At 38.9% G+C, this 21139-nt stretch overlaps 1 protein-coding gene across 1 annotated transcript; it reads left to right on the forward strand.

Annotated features, from left to right (window-relative positions):
• The first annotated feature begins 16905 nt into the window (after positions 1–16905).
• Positions 16906–19346, forward strand: LOC141517272 (major allergen I polypeptide chain 1-like). The gene is made up of 3 exons (XM_074228109.1): positions 16906–17044; positions 17276–17463; positions 19125–19346. Exons 1-3 carry the CDS (start codon positions 16942–16944, stop codon positions 19167–19169), a joined length of 336 nt encoding a protein of 111 aa, XP_074084210.1. The 5' UTR covers positions 16906–16941; the 3' UTR covers positions 19170–19346.
• The last annotated feature ends 1793 nt before the right edge of the window (positions 19347–21139 follow it).

Below are 21139 nucleotides of genomic sequence, written 5' to 3' on the forward strand. Positions count from 1 at the left end.
ATGGAATCTAAATGTAGTTCAAAGCATTTATCTATTCATTTATTGGTCTATGGTTTTTTTCCCCACAAAATGACTAATTTGGAAATATGTTTAGCATGACTACACATACATAACATCAAATTGCTTGCAATCTCAGGGAGGGAGAGAGGATGGAAGGAGGGACAGAATCTGAAACTCAAAATTTTATAAAAGGTTAATAAAAATAGTTTTTATATGTAATAAGAATTTTTTTTACAATTAGAAGATAGTAGAGATTCAAGGTGGTTTGAAGGGGAAGAGTAATTCAGTTTGAGAAGGGGAAAGTGTACATTCTGAAAAAGGGTCATTTGCTTGGGAAAGAACTGCAGGAAATAGGGATTGAAGGTCACAGTGAGAATGAAATCTTCTCAAAATATGATCTTTGAAGATATCAACTCTTCCTGAAATGACTTTGTCTGGTTGGCAGGAAGATAATGAAACTAGAGATTCTGGTTCTTGTGAAAGGGTACTCAGAGCAACAGTGAATGGCCAGTAGTATGCTGACCCTAAGCAACAATGACCTCTGTTAACAAAGATCCCAGAAACAATGATTTGGAAGATGCCAACCCTTTAGGATCATGACCCTGGATACCAGGGACCCTCAGGAGAGTGACCCCCAAAATATAGTGATCCCTAAGGATGATGAATCTTTTTTCTTTTTTTTTTTAGGTTTTATTTTTTTGCAAGGCAATGGGGTTAAGTGGCTTGCCCAAGGCCACATAGCTAGGTAATTATTAAATTTCTGAGGTCGGATTTGAACTCAGGTACTCCTGACTCCAGGGCAGGTACTCTATCCACTGCACCACCTAGCTGCCCCAGGATGACGAATCTTGATGATAAAAATGCGTAAGACATTGATTCAGTGTAATGGCAACTCCAGATGTCTTAAACCCAAGGTTGGCACCTTTGCATAGAGAACAGATTAATTTTGTTATGCTTCATTTGTTTTTCCTAAGATCAGTAACCCGGATCCTATGTCCTGTAACTGTTGTTGACTCAAGCCCCAGGCCCACAGGATTCTGAATGAGCTCCAGAGCCTTCTGCTTTAGAGATTGTGACTGCTTTGAGAATGAACATCTCAGGTCATATTTATTTCAATGGGTCACTGGACTAAAAGTCTGCCGAGGGATAGGGGCTGGGTAAAGTGGCAAACTGCCAGTTTGATCCCAAGATCCAAATATGAGTTTTTTGAACTGCAGCAGTTTCAATAAACACTACTGGGGTTGGAATTACCAAGGCAGCTGGCACCAGACTTGCTCTCCAAGGGATCTTCCTTAAAGGTCCAGTTACAGGACCTTGAAAGAGTCCTTTTTTTGTTCTCAGATACTTACTAGCTCTGTATCTCTGGACAAATCGCTCAATTCTGTTTGACTCAGTGTCCTCATCTATAAAATGAATTGGAGAATGAAATGGCAAAACACTCTAGTGTCTTTGCCAAGAATATTCCCAATATAGTCATGAAGAACTGGAAATGATTGAAACAACTGAACAAAAACAAAAGTAGAGATAGATTTTCTTTACTAGCAGTGAGCTTTACTAGCACATTGAACCTTGCAATCACCAAAGCAATTATTAACCTGGGTAAGAAGGTATCATTGCAGGTGTATGCAAAGGTGGGAGAGATTGTTGCAGAAAACCACTGCAGAAAACCATGTTCAAAGGTATAGCAGTGTTGAAATTAGGTTGGGGAGAGGTGGGGGGAAGGTTCCAGATGATTCACTATTGCTCCTTGAGCAGTCAGAAGAGCCTCTGGCCTTCCCCATCTTCTGCTACTCTGAAGTTATCTGGTGATCAGTCAGGAAAGTAGAGGTGAGTGGAAGAGTAGCAAAGGGAGGAAAAAAAGTCATAGATTATAGAAATTAATCCCATGAGTCCCCCAGTCTTTTGCTTCTCTTGGACCACTGATATCAGAAAAGAGACCAAACAAGATTAAACATAACTGATTAAGGAAATTCAAACCAGACATCCTGCTTGTCAGACTTGCTCAGTTACTCTTCCTCATGAACCAATAAGACTCTCTTCAGAGTGATGCTGGTAAAATACCCTGATGAATCCAGGCAGAATTTTGCTCCATTGTGGACAAAGCTGAGCCTAAGGAGCACTCAAGGAAAAATATGGGCTTGATTTTTCAGAAGCTGAAATCCACTGGACTGTTGTCAAGAAACAGGAGTAGGGTCAGGGATAGGGCATAAACCAGATCCACTTGATCCTGTTTGCCTTAGTTTCCTCATCTGTAAAATGAATTGGAGAAGGAAATGGCAAAGCACACCAGTATCTTTGCCAAGAAAACCCCAAATGGGTCACAATGAGTCAGCCTTGACTGAACAACAACCACCCTTCTTGTTGTTAGCTTGTCTTACTCATCCTGGTGGTATACAGAAGATTGAACTAATGAATTTTTGAAAATGAAAAGTAAACTTAGTATATCATAGCATATGTTCAGAATGTCCTGAATTTTCTATTGGGCAGACTTTGGTTTTCTATGTTGAGCCTGTGTAGTGAATAATCCAATGGCAGAAGAAGATGAAACCTTTACCTGTTCAGTGGGATTCTATCAATTTAAGAGTATGGTTCAAGTTATTACATTTGAAAATGAAAATTATTTTCAATTGTGAAGCACTTATTTTCTCTCTCTCATCTTCCAACACCACTCTTCACCAGTTTCTGGGCATGGTGGTACATTCCCATAATCTATGCGACTATAGGGGCTAAGGTTAGTGAAAGATCAAAAGATGAACCTGAGGTAAAAGGAGGACAGTGCCACAAATGGAAATAAATTGGAAGCTGTTTATTAATGGAAAGGACAGTAATCTAGGACCAAGTAGACTCCAGTAATGGGTGAAGAGCATGACTTTTATAGGGTATGGGATATAGAAAGCAAGGTGATATGTTTTCCATAGGGATTGAGAGTCATTTGGGGTCTCCATGGAAGATGTGATTTGTTTGGGTTCACCAAGGTGAGACTGAGAATTGTTTGGAGGTTAGAATTTGTTTTCTTGGTTAAGTTTTGCTTCCCTGAAAGTAATAGTCAACAGGGCTCTACTGGGCAAGACTGAAACTCAGGCTTGGATCCAACATTCCAGTCTTCTTGTTTTACTCTTACAAAAGGGAATTGGGGTCACAGGACGGTTCTACTGGTGCTGCTTCTAGCTGAACAGTGTCATCAGGTGCAGCAAAGGGTAAAGGGTGGAATTGTTGGTATCCTTGGACTCAAAGTAGCACCATGAATTTGGATATCTGGGATGTTGCAGAAAAATGAGAAAACATTCGAACTGGGCTTGTTTACTCTAAACTTAAATATTTTATGTTTTCTTCGAGCTGCTTCCATTTTTCCTTCCTCATAGAGTGCAGTATCCTCATCGGACACACCATGCTGCGTGGTCTTGTGCCAGTGTTTCCCATGTTGTACAACTAATTCTAAAGTTCTTAAGAGAGACAGTTGGAGATTTTTTTGCATCTCAGCTTCAGAGATTGCACTGAGTGTACAAGCATCTGCAAACAGAAGTTCGTGCACCAACAGTCTCTTCACTTTGGTCTTGGCCTTTCCAAACTGAAGAATTTGTCATCAGTGTGGTAGTTGACCTTGAGGACGTGTTCATCCTCTGTGAAGGTGTTTGGTAACATGACTGAAAACATCATGCTAAAAAGCATGGGAGCAAGGACACATCCTTGTTTCACTCCCTTGCTGACTGGGAAATCTGGAGAGCACTGTCTATTATTCAGAACTCGGACAAGCATGCTGTCATGACACTGGCATAAAATACTGATGAAATTTTTTGGGCAGGCACATTTTGACATAATTTTCCATAAACCCTTATGACTTATAGTATTAAGGCCTTGGTCAGATCTACAAACATTGTTTTCAGACCTCTGTACTGCTCCTGGCATTTTTCTTGGAGTTATTGGGCAGCAAACCCCATATCGACTACTCCTCAACCCTTTCTGAAGCCACATTGGCTTTACACATCTTCAGGGAAGTGACTATCTTTCAGGAGAAGGATAAGCCTATCGAGAAGGATTCTAGCTCCCTACATTTTCATTAAAAGCTCACTCACTCCTCAGTTGAGCTACTTATCTTCCCACTCTGTGGGAGCTTGATCCCCTGCTCCTATGCCCTTCCTTATGCTATTATGCTAATATCCTGCTGACTTTTTTCCCTTTGGGAAGCTAGCCTGCTCTTGGGGAGCATCATCCCCCAAACAAACTCTCGTTCTCCTGTACCTTTCCTTACTGCTCAACCTTTCATGGTGGCTTTGGATGTTTATATTGTTTAGGAAACAGTGATTTTTCTGCCCTTTATACTCTCTTTCTCTTTAGCTCCCAGCAATATTTAAATAAACCTTTTTTGTGCCTAATATTAAAAAAAATTTGTAAACCATTTTTTTGGTAACCTGTGAACTTTTTGTAGTAACCTGTGAATTTTTTTTTTTTTTTGCTTTTTTTTTGCAAGATAGTGGGTTAAGTGACTTTCCCAGGGTCACCCAACTAGGTAATTATTAAGTGTCTGAGGCTGAATTTGGACTCAGTTCCTCCTGACTTCAGGGCTGGTGCTCTATCTACCGCAGCCTGTGAACCTTTTGTATAACTGGTGAAACCTATGAATTAATGTCTAAACCTTTTCTTACTTTCCTGAGTCAGAGATTCTGGTGATTTCTTCATCTAAAAACAACCCCAGCATAAATCCCCAAAGTCTATTCTCCCAACTTCAAGCCTAGAGAAGATACCAGATGAGTTAGAAGTAGTTGGTGAATTGGAAAGTATTACCCTGTGTTGAGTTTCCATAGTATCTCAGTAGTGAGTGATTATTTACTCTGAGAAGATGGAGACATTGTCATCTGCAGAATGATTAGGAGCAGAAGACAATTCTGGGGATTGGTGCTTATTATCAGAAATTTGTGAACACCTTTGCTGCCTTTATAATATACCTCCGTGATCTCACTCAGAATGAAATAAGCCTTAGGGGACAAGAAGTAGAAGGGCTAAAAAGAACAATTTGATCTGGCTGTCTTGACTCCTTTCAATGGAAAGAGAAAGGTGAGTAGGGTTTTAAGGAACTAATTAGTTTACATACATTAATGCATTAGATTCACTTCTGAAGATCTAAATAGATTCTTTGTGTTATATATTGAGGTCAGGCTTGGTGGCCTGAGGGTACTTTTGTACCTGAATAATAAATAGTAGAAACTTATTACAAAGGACAGTAGGAAATTTTTTGCCAAGAACCAATTATCTCATCATGAATCCTTGAAGTAACCTTGTAGTTCTTGAAGTATTCATAATTACCTGTGCAGAACCCAGTTTTGGATATTGATGAGAAGCAGCCTATTTAGCTACATCCTGAGAAGTACTAAATTAGATGGCATTAGTGTCCAGTTAGCTGGGTAGTAACCTTAGACCATTAATAAGATCAGGGTGTGTTACTTGTCCTGGAGAAGTGACCTCCCTGCCCATCCAGTGCAACAGAAATCCTGGTGATCCTCACAGAGATAGTAAAGGTGATTCATGACATGAAGGGATCAAGAAGAGAAGAAAACATGGTGAACAAAGGGTCTGGAATATTCTCCGACTAGTATTATATCAGTGGAAGTAAATTTTATAGATGAGGCACAGAGACTCAGTGGGTTACGTAAATAAAAATGATACAAGGGAGAATGTGATAAGTTCAAAGAAGTTCATTTATTAAGTGCCTGCTGTGTTCATTTATTAAGTGTTTACTGTACTAGATACTAGAGGTGAGACAAAGTTTAGATAATACAAAGTTCCTGCCTTCATGGGACTTTCAGTAGATATCACCACAGAGAACAGACACACAATAGATTAATCTATTGAGAACCTGCAATTTTGTCATTTGTGGTACTCTCTTGATTGATATAGATCACAACTCCTGCAAAATTTAGGAGGTATTCTTGAATTTGCTCCAACAGAAAAATTCAAAACCCTGCATATAAAACTCTAGGAATGAGTTTTTATTAAGTGAGGGAAATGGAGAACGAAACACTACCAACTATGTGTTAAGTTCTGTGTTAGGTTCTTTACAAAAATTGTCTCAAGTTGGGGAAGCTGAACCTCTGACAGTAGAAATATTATTCATTTCTGAGCCCACAACTGAATTCTTTCCCTTTGGAAGATTCTATAAGAGTTGGTCTTTTATCAGCAAAGTGTTTGAGAATTCCCTGTGATTTCCACGTTATGATAAAATGCTATTAGATGACTTTTGTGAAAGATGCCGTGTGTGTGAGAGATGCATTAAAAAAGTTTTTAAAAAGGTTAAGGCAGGTATAGGGAAAAAAACAATTATTTACTGGGTTGGAGAAAAATTGCCTGAAAGAGATGGCATTTTATTTTATTTTATATTTTTTATTGATAATTTTATTTCTTTTTTCCCCCAATCATGTGCTAAGGAAGTTTTTCAGTATCCATCCATTTGCAAATTTCTAAGTTACACATTTTTCTACCCTTCCCTTCCTTCCCCCTTCCCCTTGATGGGAAATGTAAGACCCTGAGTTTTGAAACCTATGAACTTTTGCCTAAATTCTGCTCCTAAGTTTCTTCCTGGTCATCTATTGGACCATGCAATGGGGGAACCTCCCCGAGGACCTGCATTCAATGATAACACTCCACACTATCTCAAGACAACCACCAGATGCTTGGAAATTCCCTACTGAACCATATATAAAATCTCTCCTCACTTTACTCGGGGTTCCAGAATCCTAGCCCTGTCCTAGGACGGAACCCTAGCTTGAGCTAGTTTAATAAACCCTTGCTATCGCATCTCCATCGTGTTGAGTGCCTCTGTTCCGTAATCTCAGACCTTAACAGTAAACAGGTCTGGTAAAAGTTGTACTTGCTCAGTAGTGTTTAATATATTTACAAATAAGTCATTTTGCAAAAGAGGAATTAGGACTAAGGGAAAAGAAGGAAAATCATGAGATAGGAAGAAAAAACATGAGAGAAGTTTTTAACAAGTGAACGTAGTGTGCATTCAGATTCCATGGTGTTTTTTTTTTTCCCTTCTGGATATGAATGGCATTGTCCTTAACAAGTCTCCCAGGGTGTCCTTGATCTTTGAAATACTGAAAATAGTTGCATCCATTATAGTTGATCAAAGAGTTGGCACTTAAGATAGCTTTTTTTAGTTTGGTAAATTCAATTAATGAAGGAGGCATAGATGTGAATATAAGTATGGAGGTTTGCAATAACAGAGAGTAGTTGTGGTGGTAGGGAATCAGGTTGTAGTCACATTTGGCCCTCTATGCTTATCTTATTCTAGACAACTCATGATTGATATATTCTGGTAATGATGACTGGGCCTTTGCTCCAGGGTATCAACCTTACTTCTGGTAAGCTTGCCTGAGAAAAAAGAATAAAGTTAAAATAGGTATCAACTTGGGAGACTTTGTGATTAGTTGTGCAAGTAAAAGAAATAATGAAGTCTGAGGAATACTAGGATTTTGGAGAAATATAATGCATTCAGTTTTAGACATTGAATTTGGAAAAGGCTTGTAAAAGCTGTGTCAGGGCAAGATGGAATATATAAGGCTAAGAAAGAAATAGCAGCTGTGATCAGCGTAATCACCAAACACAATGCCAAAGAACTAATAGATAATCAAACCTCCTAAAAGAAAGGTGAAGGACTCAGAGTCACTTATTTTTATTCTCTCCCTGTCTTCATTCCCTACTGCCTACAAACATGCCCATATTTCCCTCATCCTGAAAAATAAAAATCCTCACTTGGTCCTTTTATCCTTGTTTTTTGTTCCTGTATCTCTTCTGTATTTTGTAACTAATCTCCCTGAAAAGGCTATCACACTAGGTATTTCCACTTTCCCATCTCTTTCTCCCTTCTTAACCCCTAATAATCCAGATTTTGAATTTATTCTAGGGCAACTTCAAAGTTACTAACAATCCTTTAGTTGAAAAAATCATTAATCTTTTTCCTCATTCTTAATTCTCCATACCTTTTCTGCAATCTTTGGCACTGTTGATCCCTCTTTTCTTCTTGATACTCTCTTCTCTAGGTTTTCTAAATACTATTTTCTCCAGGTTCTTCTCCTATCTCTTGGATCACTCCTTCTCAGTCTTTTTTGCTGGATCCTACTTTTCTAGATCATACTTTCTAACTGTAAGTGTCCTTCTACAGGGTTCTGTCCTGAGTCCACTACTTTCCCTCCAAACGACTTCATTTAATGATCTCATAAGGTTCCGTGGATTTAATTATTATTTCTATTCTGATAATTCTCAAATCTATCTATCCTGTCCTATTCCTTCTGCTGACCTCTAATCTTGTATCTTCAATTGCCTGTCAGACATCTCAGTGGATGCCCAGTAAAACATCTTAAACTCAACATGTCCAAAACAGAAGTCATTATCTTTCCCCCTAAATCCTACCCCCACCTCCTGATACTGGGGGAAAATGTAGCTGGCTAAAGGTTTGGGCAGAACATGAAAGAATTCATGTAAAAGTCTGACTCTGACCCAGAAGGAATTTAAGGGACGTAAAGGTTTATTTAAGTTTTGCTTATAGCAAAAGGTAAAGGATAGATTACATGTAGTTGGAGAAGTTGGAAGCCACTGATCCCCTATGGGAATTAGCTGTAGCAGCAGCAGCCACATCAATGATATAAGCTGCCATGAGGGGAAGAACAGTAAGGAAAGGTATAGAAGCATGAAGATTGCCTGGAATCATGCTCCCCAAGAGCAGGCTAGCTTCACTGGAAGACAAGCAATAAGCAGTAAAGATTGACAATAGAGTGTGAGAGGTCGTTTGAGAGATCACATTCCTCCAGAGTTGGCTAGCTTCACTGGAAGATAAGCAACTTAACCCAATGCAACTTTCAAAGGGTACCTAGGGAAAAGGAGGGTGAAGGGCAGATAGCTAAGAGAGCAGAGATGAGGTAAAGAGGGATATATTGATGTGGGGGCAGTAGCTCAAAGACTTAACCCTTTCAGGGAAACATTATTTTGTTTGATTCTTTTTTTTTTTAATTTTAAGCAATGGGGTTAAATAACTTGCCCAAGCTCACACAACTAGGTAATTATTAAGTGCCTGAGGCTGGATTTGAACTCTGGTCCTCCTGACTCCAGGGCGGTGCTCTATTCACTGTGCCACTTAGCTGCCCACACACTGTTTTGTTACTTAAAGATTTTATTTATTTTGAGTTTTACAATTTTTCCCCTAAACTTACTTCCCTCCCCCCCCCCCCCCCCAAGGCAATTTGCCAGTCTTTACATTGTTTCCAGAACACAGGAGCACAGGAGTTTGTTCTTGCCTGGAGGGAGCAAGGTATTTTACTAAAAGTTCATTGACCTAATCTCAATAACTTGAACAATGAATGGGGGAGGGTCATATATTGCCTTAAACAATGTTAAGGGTGAGAGGGAACAGATAAATTATAAAATATTATTTTGATATTTTTATTTAATAAATTATAAAATATATTTTATGTTAATATAATTATATTTAATAAATGTATATTTTTAATAAATTATAAAATATATCTGTCCAATATTTCCTCTCTTTCATTCCTCTATTATCTATTGCTGTAGAGGGTCCTTCCAGTTCCCCATGCTCACTATTGAGGAGTCATTCTCCAGTCCTCCACTCCAATTTTTTGCCAAGACCTGTCAAATTCTCTTTGCAACATTTCTGCAATATCTCTCTTTCTCTCTCACCTCTGGTTCATGTCCTGATCATCTCATATCTGGATCATTTTTTCCCCACTCTAACTCATCCTCCATTTTTCTTATAGTGCAGGTCCAGATCAAGTCACCTCCCTAGTCAATAAACTGTAGTATCTCCTTATAGCCTCCAGGATTAAATGTAAAAATCCCCTTTTTGAATTTAAAAATTCTCAGTTTGGAATTCAGTTTTTCATAACCTAGCTTCCTCCTATCTTTTCAGTATTCTTACATTATATTCCCCAAGTCATACTATTTAAACCAGTGAGACTAGCCTCCTTGTTTTTCCATGAATAAAACATTCTCTCTCTCTGTCTCTCTCTCACATTCAAACTACATCTAACCTGTCCTTAAAGTGCTTACTGTTTTTCTAAGAGTTTTTACCTGTATTCTTTGCAATTATTTGTAATAAATCCTGAGCAGTTTTAAAATCCCAGGGAGCATGCGAATTCCTTCGTTTTTCATTAATCCTCGATTTCTACCTTTAATCGGTGACCTCTAAATCTCACCAGCAACATTTTGGCGACCTGATGGTGGGACCACTGATTCTCCCTGTATCTGCTCGGAATCAGTGAGGTGAGAGAAACTCTGAACTGGGCCAAAATTGGATTGTTAGGAAAAATCCTTCTCCCTTTGTCCCTTTTTCATGTCCCCAGGGTTAATGTGAGAGAAGTGAGACTGAGTTTGTAATTGTACTGTGAGTTGATTGTGTGAGTATGCAGGAGGCTAATTGCTGGGACACCAGATCCAGATCCCTTGCTGACCTGAGTTTGGCAATATCCTTTGCGAAGACTGCTGATTTTGAGCCTGGTTGTAGCCTATGTCCCTGAGGGGCCTGATTTGTTTGGTTGAAGGGTGGGGTTGGGGGTTGTCTGCTGTAATCGGACATTGGCTGATGATCGAAGTCTTTGAAATGCTCTCCCCCTCTCTCCAGTCCCCCATTCTCTAGGGCTGGCTGGGAGGCGGGGGGAGGTGGGAAGGGAAAGAAGGTTCTTACTTCTTAGAGCACAGAAGCTTAATCCTACGTCCCCACCGGAATGCAAACCTACACTCCGAAGGGTAAGATCCCCCAAATATAGTCTAGCCCCATAGCTTCCTTAGACTCAACACGAAGTTAGAGATTCCAGCTCCCCTCCCTTAGGAGAGCCCCAACATGTAGGACTTTCCCCTTTTTAAATGATTTCTTCTGGATGTAGTGCTAGAATTGTGCACATATGGGTCCTTTCCCTCTTTCTTTGATATCTTTGGTATCTAGTTGTGAGATCACTGGATTAAAAAGGTGTATGTACAGTTTAATAACCTTTTGTTTTTCCTTCATTTTAAAATATACTCTATCTCCTGCCCAGCATCCAAGATGGGACCTGGAATCTTGTCTGGAGCCCAAAGGCATCAAACATATGAATTTTACCTCTTAACACATGGATATTTATGAGTACACTTTAAGGTCTCATTACAGTCATAGTCTATGAATACATAGACTCAGGGACCAAATTTTATTTTATTTTTTTTTTTGCCGTGCTTTTGGGAATGAAATTCTGAGAACTTGATGAATGACAATTCGGGGGGTGGGGTCCAGGTAGGTGAAGAGACAAAAATTATTGAGATTCTGAGCCTGAGTTATAAGGAAGATAATGGCAATTGTTAAAATGAGTTATTTGAGGGGGCAGCTAGGTGGTGCAGTGGATAAAGCACTGGCCCTGGAGTCAGGAGGACCTGGGTTCAAATCCGGTCTCAAACACTTAATAATTACCTAGCCGTGTGACCTTGGGCAAGCCACTTAACCCCATTGCCTAGCAAAAACCTAAAAAAAAATTAGTTATCTGAAATAGGAAGTAATTTTGCGGTACAAAGTTTTTGAGTAAATAGTGATTTAATCAAATTGTTTAACAGGTCACCATTAATTCAAGTCAACAAATCCATAAGTAATTAATGAAAAAGGAGAGATTTCTAGACCTTATTTTTCATAGCAGAAAAGAGGGATAAAAAAATTTCAGCAATTTTAGGAAATTTGTAATTTGTAGTTGTTATTCACTCTACCCCGAATTCTTCCAGTTGCCACAAAGGGAAAATAAAGCTTAGAACTTATATGTAACCTGTACTTCAAGAAAAGAAATTTATCCACCAAGACTAGAAAAATGGAACTTTGTTAATCTCCCTTTGTTCAGCTGCCAGAAAAGGAAACATAATCTTTAAAAAGAATCTTCTAATTCAATGTTTATTTTATTCCTACAAAGATATATATCTTACTCTAAATTATCCACTACTAAATGATAAAATCTTACCAATCTATACCAATCTTTTCACCAAAACCATATGTAACTTAGATTTAAGAGAATATATATATGTTCATTTGGCTTAGCTGTTAGGGCTAGTTTTTCCTAAAGAAAAGAACTTAATCTTGCAATCAAACTAACTGATTTAAAGGGTATTCCTTTTCTTTTTTTTTCCTTTTTTTTAATTTTCTTTTTTCTCCAACTAAATGCAAAGATAATTTTCTTTTTCTTTTTTTATGTTTAAACATTTTATTTGTTTTCCAATTATATACAATAGTAATATGCACCCATCATTTTTTGCAAGGCTCTGAATTCTTCGATTTCCCCCCCTTCCCCCTGACAGAAGGTTGTCTGATAGTCTCTACATTATTTCCATGCCATACATTGATGTAAATAGAATGTGTTATAAGAGTAAATATAAAACCCCTCCCTTGCCAAGAAGATGAGAAACCTCAAGAGTAGAGAGAAAAAAAAATTGTACTTCTGTCTGTGTTCAGATTTCAATGGCTCTGTTTCTGGTGTGAGTTGCTTTCTTTATCATAAGTCCACCAGAGAAGTTCCTTCAATATTTTTCCTACAGATGCTAATACTAACTGTACCTCCACTCTATTTCTCCCCACTATCATTTATTCTTTCTCTCTCTCCTTTCATCCTGTCCCTGTCCAAAAGTGTGTTGAATCTGAGTACCCTTTCCCTCCATCTTCCCTCTCTTTCCCCCCTCTTCCCTCCCCCCATTTCTCCTTATCCCGTCCCTTTCTTATTTTTCTCTAGGGTAAGATAGATTTCCTCACCCTATTAGGTGTGTATGCTATTTCCTCTCTGAGCCATTTCTGATGAGAATAAAGGCTCACTTATTCCCCCTTGCCTTCCCCCTTTCCACTCCATTGAAAAAGTTTTTTTCTTGACTCTAATGAGAAATTTCTTAGCTTCTTCTTCATATCCTTTTCCTTCCTCCCAGTACTTTCCTTTATCACCCACTGACTCCATCTTTTTTACTATATTATACCATTATATTCCTCTCCTTCCTATGTTCTGTCTATATATGCTCCTTCTAACAGCTCTTATAAATGAGAAAGTTCATATGAGTTATCAATATCTTCTTCCTGTACATGAATACAAACAGTTCAATATCATTAGGTTCCTCATAGTTAGTCCTTCTCTTCCACTCCCTCTATGGTTCACCAGAGTCCTTCCTGTACTTGGAGATCAAATTTTCTGTTCAGCTCTGGTTGTTTCAATAGGAAAGTTTGAAAGGCCCCTGTTTCATTGAAGTCCAACTTTTCCTCTGAAAGAGGATGTTCAATTTTGCTGGGTAGTTGATTCTCGCTTGTAAACCAAGATCTTTTGCCTTCTGGAACATAATATTCTATTTTTTTTTTGTTTTTGTTTTTGCAAGGCAAACGGGGTTAAGCGGCTTGCCCAAGGCCACACAGCTAGGTAATTATTAAGTGTCTGAGACCAGATTTGAACCCAGGTACTCCTGACTCCAGGGCCAGTGCTTTATCCACTGCACCACCTAGCCTCCCCAAGAACATCATATTTTAATCCCTACAAGCCCTTAATATAGATGCTGCCAGATCCTGTGTAATCCTGACTATGGAGCCTTGGTAGTTGACTTGTTTGTTTCTGGCAGCTTTTAGAATTTTCTCTTTGATTTGGGAGTTTTGGAATTTGGCTATAATATTCCTGGAAGTTTTTCTTTTGGGATCTCTTTTGGGAGAGGACTGGTGAATTTTCTTGATTTCTATTTTACCCTCTGCTTCAAGGATCTCAGGACAGTTTTGCTGTATTATTTCTTGAAAAATGAAGTTTAGGCTCTTCTCCTGGTTGTGGCTTTCAGATAGCCCAATAATTTTAAAATTATTTCTTCTGGATCTGTTTTCAAGGTTGGTTGTTTTTCCAATGAGATATTTCACATTTTCTTCTAATTTTTGGCTGTTTTGGAAGAGTTTTATTTCTTCCTGATTTCTTGCAAAGTCATCAGCTTCCTTTACTTCCATTCTGCATTTGAAGGAATTATTTTTTTCAGAGAGCTTTTTTATCTCCTTTTCCAGCTGGTCAATTCTGCTTTTTAAGGCATTCTTCTCCTCATTTGCCTTTTGTTTTGCTTTTTTCCATTAGGCCTAAACTGGTTTTTAACATATTATTTTCTTCAGTATTTTTTTTTATATATCTTTCACCAAGCTGTTGATTTGGTTTTCATGATTTTTCTGCATTGCTCTCATTTCTCCTCCCAATTTTTCCTCCATCTCCCTTAATTGCTTTTCAAAGTCTTTTTTGAGCTCATCCATAGTCCAAGCGCCTATTTTCTATTTCTCTTGGAGGTTTTGGATATGGAAGCTTCGATTTTGTCATCATCTGAGTATGTGTTTTGATCTTCCTTGGGACTAAAGTAATTCTCTATAGTCAGATTCTTCTTTTTCTGTTGTTTACTCATTTCCTTAGCCCAAGACTAATTTACAGCACTTCCAAGGCTTTGTTTTTTTTGATGGGGGGACACCCCACTGGGACCTTTATTCCTCCAACGTCTTATGCTTTCTTGCCTGTGCTTTGATATGTAGGTGGCCCCCAGTATTTTCCTCTGCCCTGGGGCTATAAGGAGGGATCCTGCTTTCTTAGTATGGAAGCCCAAACTGCAATATCTGAGTGTAGGCAAACAGCAGAGTCCTACCCGAGGGAGAGCAGAGAAGTCTGCAGACTTCCCTTAGCGTCTCTGGGGGTGCAGGCTGCTTTCTGCAGATTCTCGCTGCAGATTCTGCTGCTGGTGCTCCCTCACTCCACACTCATTCTGGTGTAGCAGAGTTCTCTCATTGCCCCCTTCAAGCTGTTGAGCGTGATTTCTGTGCTGAGCTGGGCTGGACTGCGCTGTGGCTGCAGCTTTTTTTTTTTCCAAACCCCAGTCCTGGTGAAGCACACCTTTCCCACAGAACTTCTAAGTTATCTTGGACGGGGAAAATGTATCACTCAGTCTTTCCGTGACTTCTGCCCCTCTAAATTTTAGCTAGAGTCATCATTTGTTTGTTTTTTTGGAGTATTTTTTTTGGGGGGGGAAGGAGTTCCCAGGAAATGCTGCCTTCATACTGTCATCATGGCTCCACCCCCGATAATTTTCAACATTCATCTTTTTGTAAACTTTTCTACCACCCTCCCTTCCCTCCCCTCTCCCCATGGCAGTGAGTGATCTGATATAGATTTTTCATGTAACATATTTCCATATTAGATATGTTATGAAAGAATTAGAACTAAAGGGAAACAACTCATAACAAAGAAGGAAAAATATAAAAGAATTTTTTAAAAAGTGATGATAGTATGCTTTACTCAGCATTCAGACTTCATAGTTTTTCCTCTGGATATGGATGGCATTTTCTATCACAAGTCTGTTCTTGATCACTTGAACTGCTGAGATGAGTTGAGTCCATCATAGCTGATCATCTCAAATTGTTGCTTTTAATGTGTACAATGTTCTGGTTCTGCTCACTTTATTCAGCATTAGCTCATGCAAGTCTTTCCACTTTTCTGACATCCCCTCAATTTCCAATTCTTTTCCACCATAAAAAGAACTGCTATAAATATTCTTGTACATGTGGGGTTTCCCCCTTTTTAAATGATCTCTTTGGGATATAGACCTGTGTTGGTATTGTTGGATCAAATTTATTTGATTGTTGGATCAATTTATTACCTTTTGGGCATGGTTCCAAATTGTTCTCCAGAATGATTGGGACAGTTCACAACTTCAACACAACAATATATTAGTGTCCCAGTTTTCTCAAATCTTCTCCAATATTGATCATTTTCCTTTTTTGTCATTTGAGTCAATCTGATAGGTGAGGCACAGCATTGACAGAGCCAGGGAAATCATGAAGGGGACACATTTTAGAATATAAAGATGAGATCTTATTTCACAGATTCTTGAGAGTTGGAAAGCATTATAAAGGCACTCTATTCTAACCTATTCCTCCATGGAAATTCCTCTACAACATTCCTAACAAGAATTCACCCAACATTTACTTGTAGACTTCTTGTGTTGATGAATGGACTACTTCCTGAGGCAGTTCATCTCATTTTTTGAACTCTTAATCATAAAGAAGGATTTTTTCCCCAGTTTATATACAGGATATACATTTTTTTTTCTCCTTAATTCCTGACCTTTGTTTCTAGTTCTGCCCTTTCTGGCAAAAAAGTAGATCAAGTCTAATTTCTCTGATGTGACAGTCCTTTAAAACCATAAAGGCAGTCATTTCACCCCTTCTAAGTCTTCTTTTCTGCAGGCGGAGTATCTCTCTAATTCCTTAACTTGATCTTCTTCAAATGGTACTTTTACCATTTCCTATCTCACTCATAGTGTGGTTCACCTTTAGGTTAGGGGAGTAAGTCTGTTTTTCTTGGTCTTTCTAGATCCTATTTAATTTCTCTTTCCTAGATGCTTTTCTCATTCTCTGGAGGACTTATCCTTCTTCAGTTGAAGAAAAGACAGGACCTCAGCCCCTGTCCAACTTATCCTGTATCTCATATTCATACTCCCACTGTGGAGTCTGGGGGAATACACAAGGAAATTCCCTTCCTTGGGTTAGAAATAGGGGGCTGGGGGATGCTCAAGTTACCTAGGAAGGTAGAGGGATCTGTCCTTTATCAGATTTGTGGTAGATCCAGGGTGGGAATCCTTCCAATTAAAAGCTGTCAAGTCAAAGCCTCAACTCCTGAATGATCTGTTGTGTCCGTGCACAGTGTGTTCCCTTCCCCCTTAAGAGTAGGAAAAATTAGTTGATTCTCAGAGCCAGTGATGTTGATTGAATGAGTCATCTATTTCTTCATCTCCCAGTGGTTTCCACATACTAGTCATGTGCCCAAATACTGTTTTTCTAGCACCAGAGCCTCAAGGAGATCCTGAAACCGGATCTTTAGAAAGGGGCGGGAGTTGGTCTAAAGCCCTAGGGACCTACCTTGCACCACTTCATGGACTGGGCAGGTATATATGGTCCTGGACAGAATGGGATATAATCATCCTTGCACCATGAAGTCAGCCTCAGTCTTCATACTGCTCAGTGGCATTGCCATGCTGTTGCAGTGCCCAGTGGGTAGGTGCTCATGGGAACAGAGTTCCCAACTAGCAGGAGTTGGGAACAGGGTTCTTAAGACCCCAAAGCACTTAGCAAGTGAGGGTGACTCGTCTGTGTGTGTGTGTGTGTGTGTGTGTGTTGAAAGTGGGATTTTTCAGTCTGGGGTTTACTTGAGAGTAATCCTAATGATAGGTGAAGTGTGGTCGGATACCCTCAGGAGACTAATGGGTAGTTTGTTATCCTTTCCAGATTGTGAAATATGCCCAGCTGTGACAGAGGACGTCTTTGCATTTATTAATGGCACATCTGACCAATATTTAGCTGTAGTAAAAAAGCACACGGATAATCCAGAACTTATAGATAATGCCAAAGTGCTGAAAGCCTGTGTTGATTCGAAGCTGACGAGGCAAGATAAGGATGCTGCTGTCAACTTGGTGGTAATTCTATTTCTCTGTGTGTGAGAGCTTGCATGTTCAAATATGTATGCATTCAAAGCTTAAAATTCTTACTGGATTCTTCCATAGCCCAGACTGACTCAGTGAGGTCTTCATGTAGGGAGTTAATCACTCACTGTCTTTTTTTTTTTTTTTAGGTTTTTGCAAAATAATGGGGTTAAGTGGCCTGCCTAAGGCCACACAGCTAGGTAATTATTAAGTGTCTGAGGCTGCATTTGAACTCAGGTACTACTGACTCCAGGGCTGGTGCTCTATCCAATGCGCCACCTAGCGGCCCCTATCACTCACTGTCTTGTGGTTCATCTCTACCACCTTCAGAGGAGGAAATATATATATATATATATGTATATATATATATATATATATATATATATATATATATAGAGAGAGAGAGAGAGAGAGAGAGAGAGAGAGAGAGGGAGAGAGTTTAATTATTGAAAGTATGAAGGATGAGATACAGCCCAGTGGATTTTGTTTATGTCTGTAACCATAAGTGCCATGGAATTCAATTTAGTAAGCATTTGCTAAGTACTCACATAGTAGCTAGGCACTAACAGTACAAAATAAAAATTCCTCAGTTTCTATCTATCTATCTATCTATCTATCTATCATCTATCTATCTATCTATCTAGCATCTGGATAAATTGTCTGTTGTTCAGTCATTTAAGTTGTGTCCAACTCTTTGTGACCCCATTTGGGATTTTCTTGGCAAAGAGACTTGATTCATTTCCCATTTCCTTCTCCAATTCATTTTACAGAGGAGGAAACTGAGGCAAACAGGGTTAAAGGACTTGGCCCAGGGTCACACAGCTAATAAGTGTCTGAGACTGGATTTGAACTTAGGAAGAAGAGTCTTCCTGATTTCAAGTCCAGTGCTCTAACCACTAAACTACTGATTTCAAATAACGTTTACCTTAATTCCAAGGATTAGAAAAAAAGGTCATTGAATTTGACAATAAGAAAGTGACTTTGGAGAGAGAATTTTAGTAAAGGAATTTGACAGAAAGATCAAAGAAAAATTAAGCCTAATCCTACTTTAACTGCAGAAAACTCATTCATTCTTTTTTTTAATTGTTAATGTGAGATGGACCTTTGCCCTTAAGACAACCTCTAAGAATCTTCTCTATTCTCTATTACTGTCAATATTATTTACATCTTCCTAATATCACAGACCTGTAATCTTGGAGTCACACATACTTCTTCCCTCAATCTTTCTCTGTACTTGACCCACTCAGTCACTACTTGCTTCAACTCTCCGTTTGCTTGCTTCCTTTCTTCAGTTTGTCTCCCATCAATCATCTCCTTTCCACACCTATTGTCTCTAGTCTGACTCTATCAATTCATGCCTGTCTGCCTCTAGTCTCAACCCCTGTCTTCTTGCCCACCAGCATGACCAAAGGTCTGTTTCCTTAAAGAAAAATTCCATCATATCACTTCCCAACTCAAAAGTCTCCATTAATTCTCCAAAAGTTAATGTTACTCCTTAATAAAAAATAACTTTTTGGTCCCTTCCTCCCTATTTTCTTCTTCTCTGAATATCTAAGAGTATTATTCTTCCTATATCATATTATTTTTCTTTAATAATTAATTTCCTTGCAATTTTGTCTAGATACCTCATAAATTATTGATTTTCTTCTTTGCAGAATAAAATAAACAACAGTATATACTGTAAATTTGGGTTGAGATGAAGTAACTGAATGTTTGACCTTATCCTGAATCTTCACACTTGGCAACTGACCCAAGAAGATGTTTACCCTCTGAATCAATAGTGCTTCACCTCTCCCAGAGCTCCTTTTCCCCTCATCCTGGGGGGCAGAATGGCAGTTAACATAAGAATCTTTTCAATAAACTCCCTGCAATTAAAATGAGAATGTGTCTTTTCTCTCAGGCAGAAATGGGATATCCTAGGGGAATAAAACATTGGGAGTATTGTGGGTATAGAGATTGGAGGCTGCTGTCATATCTACTTCATAGCTTAATAGCCAGGAACCACACACCTAGCTTTTAATATACAACATATAGTCATCACTGGAGGTAGAGAAATATAAAACAGGGTCATAGTTTCATATCCATTTCCCTGTCTTTTTCTGTACTACTTATTGGCTTCCATTTCCTCCCTTGTATTCTTTTTTTTTCTCCCTGATCCCCAACTCCAACACTTCTGTGAAGATCCAGGGATTTTCAACTCTAGCTCAATTTCTCAGAGCTTTGGAGAATCCTGTAGCCTTTTACTAGTGAATACTTTTACTTCTGGATCCTAGAGAGTCCCTCAAGTCATCCCCTTCTATCATCATCTCTGGATCCAAGTGATACTCATTTCTCCCCTTCTTTGCTAACACCATGGGTTCTTTCACCTGGATTCCTCTCCGCTTTGGGAAATTTCCTAGCTTCTTTCCCTTCATTCCCTTAAACAAAGTCAGACTGCTTTTGAAGAATTTTATATATTTTTTTCCTATTTATAAATATTGGGTAACAATGGTGTAAATAGCAAGCATGAAGAAATTACTATGAGAAATAATGTTGCCTACTGGAGAGAGAATCTAGACTTGGAGTCAGGAAAACCTATTTTCAAAACTTATTCCTATTACATACTAGTTATATGACCCTAAGCCAGGTCACTTAAACTCTCAGACTCAATTCCTTCACTTCTAAAATGGGTTTAATAATGACAACCTTATAGGGTTGTTAGGAGACAAAAAAATGCACCCTTTAAAGTTTAAAACACTCTATAAACATCAGTTATAGTTTTTTTTTTGCAAGGCAATGGGGTTAAGTGGCTTGCCCAAGGCCACACAGCTAGGTAATTATTAAGTGTCTGAGGCTGGATTTGAACTCAGGTACTCCTGACTCCAGGGCTGGTGCTCTATCCACTGTGCCAAACATCATTTATAGTTACAAGAAAACTTAATAGCCTTTGACATGTCAATGAAGCTAAAAGCCTGTTCCTTCTGAGATATGAATGTAGCTGTTAGATCTGGGTAACCAGATAAGCATAGGAATTTGGGGGACCCTGAAAAAGCAAAGGAATTTGCATGTTCTCTCTGGAATGTTAAAACTGCTCAGGATTTTAATATTACAAAGTGAACAGGTTAAAAACTTTTCCTCCCGAAGGGTCAGCAAGCACTTAAGACAACAAAAAGTTAGGCATAGTTGCCTGGTAGAGAGTGAGACAGAGAATGGGAGATAGGGAGAGAGAGAGAGAGAGAGAGAGAGAGAGAGAGAGAGAGAGAGAGAGAGAGAGAGAGAGAGAGAAAGTCTAGCAGAGTTGACTGGGTCAGAGAGAGAGGGGCGGCCTTGAATGGCATTCTAACTCAGGTTTTAGAGACTTGCCCCTTATATGGGCACTGAGGGCAAAAGGGTGACTACCTTTCCTCTTATGTGACTGGATTCAAGTAGAGCGTTGAAGAGAGTCATAGTTCTAGACCTTCATTATGGAAGAAGACCAGAATGACATCACTACATTTGAGAAAAATTATGTTGTGTCCAACTGTGACTGATCAGACCAATACAAGCTTGGAATGTTCTACCACAGGTTGGGCACAAATAGTCCATGTGACACCTGGAGTGAGTGGGCACTCTAAACTTTCATATGTAATGTTTCCTTTGAACTACTTCAATTCTGCCTTCCTCATAGAGTGTAGCACCCTCAATGATGAGG

This window comes from Macrotis lagotis, chromosome 1 (genome assembly GCF_037893015.1).
Source record: "Macrotis lagotis isolate mMagLag1 chromosome 1, bilby.v1.9.chrom.fasta, whole genome shotgun sequence".
NCBI classification, from domain to species: Eukaryota; Metazoa; Chordata; class Mammalia; order Peramelemorphia; family Peramelidae; genus Macrotis; species Macrotis lagotis.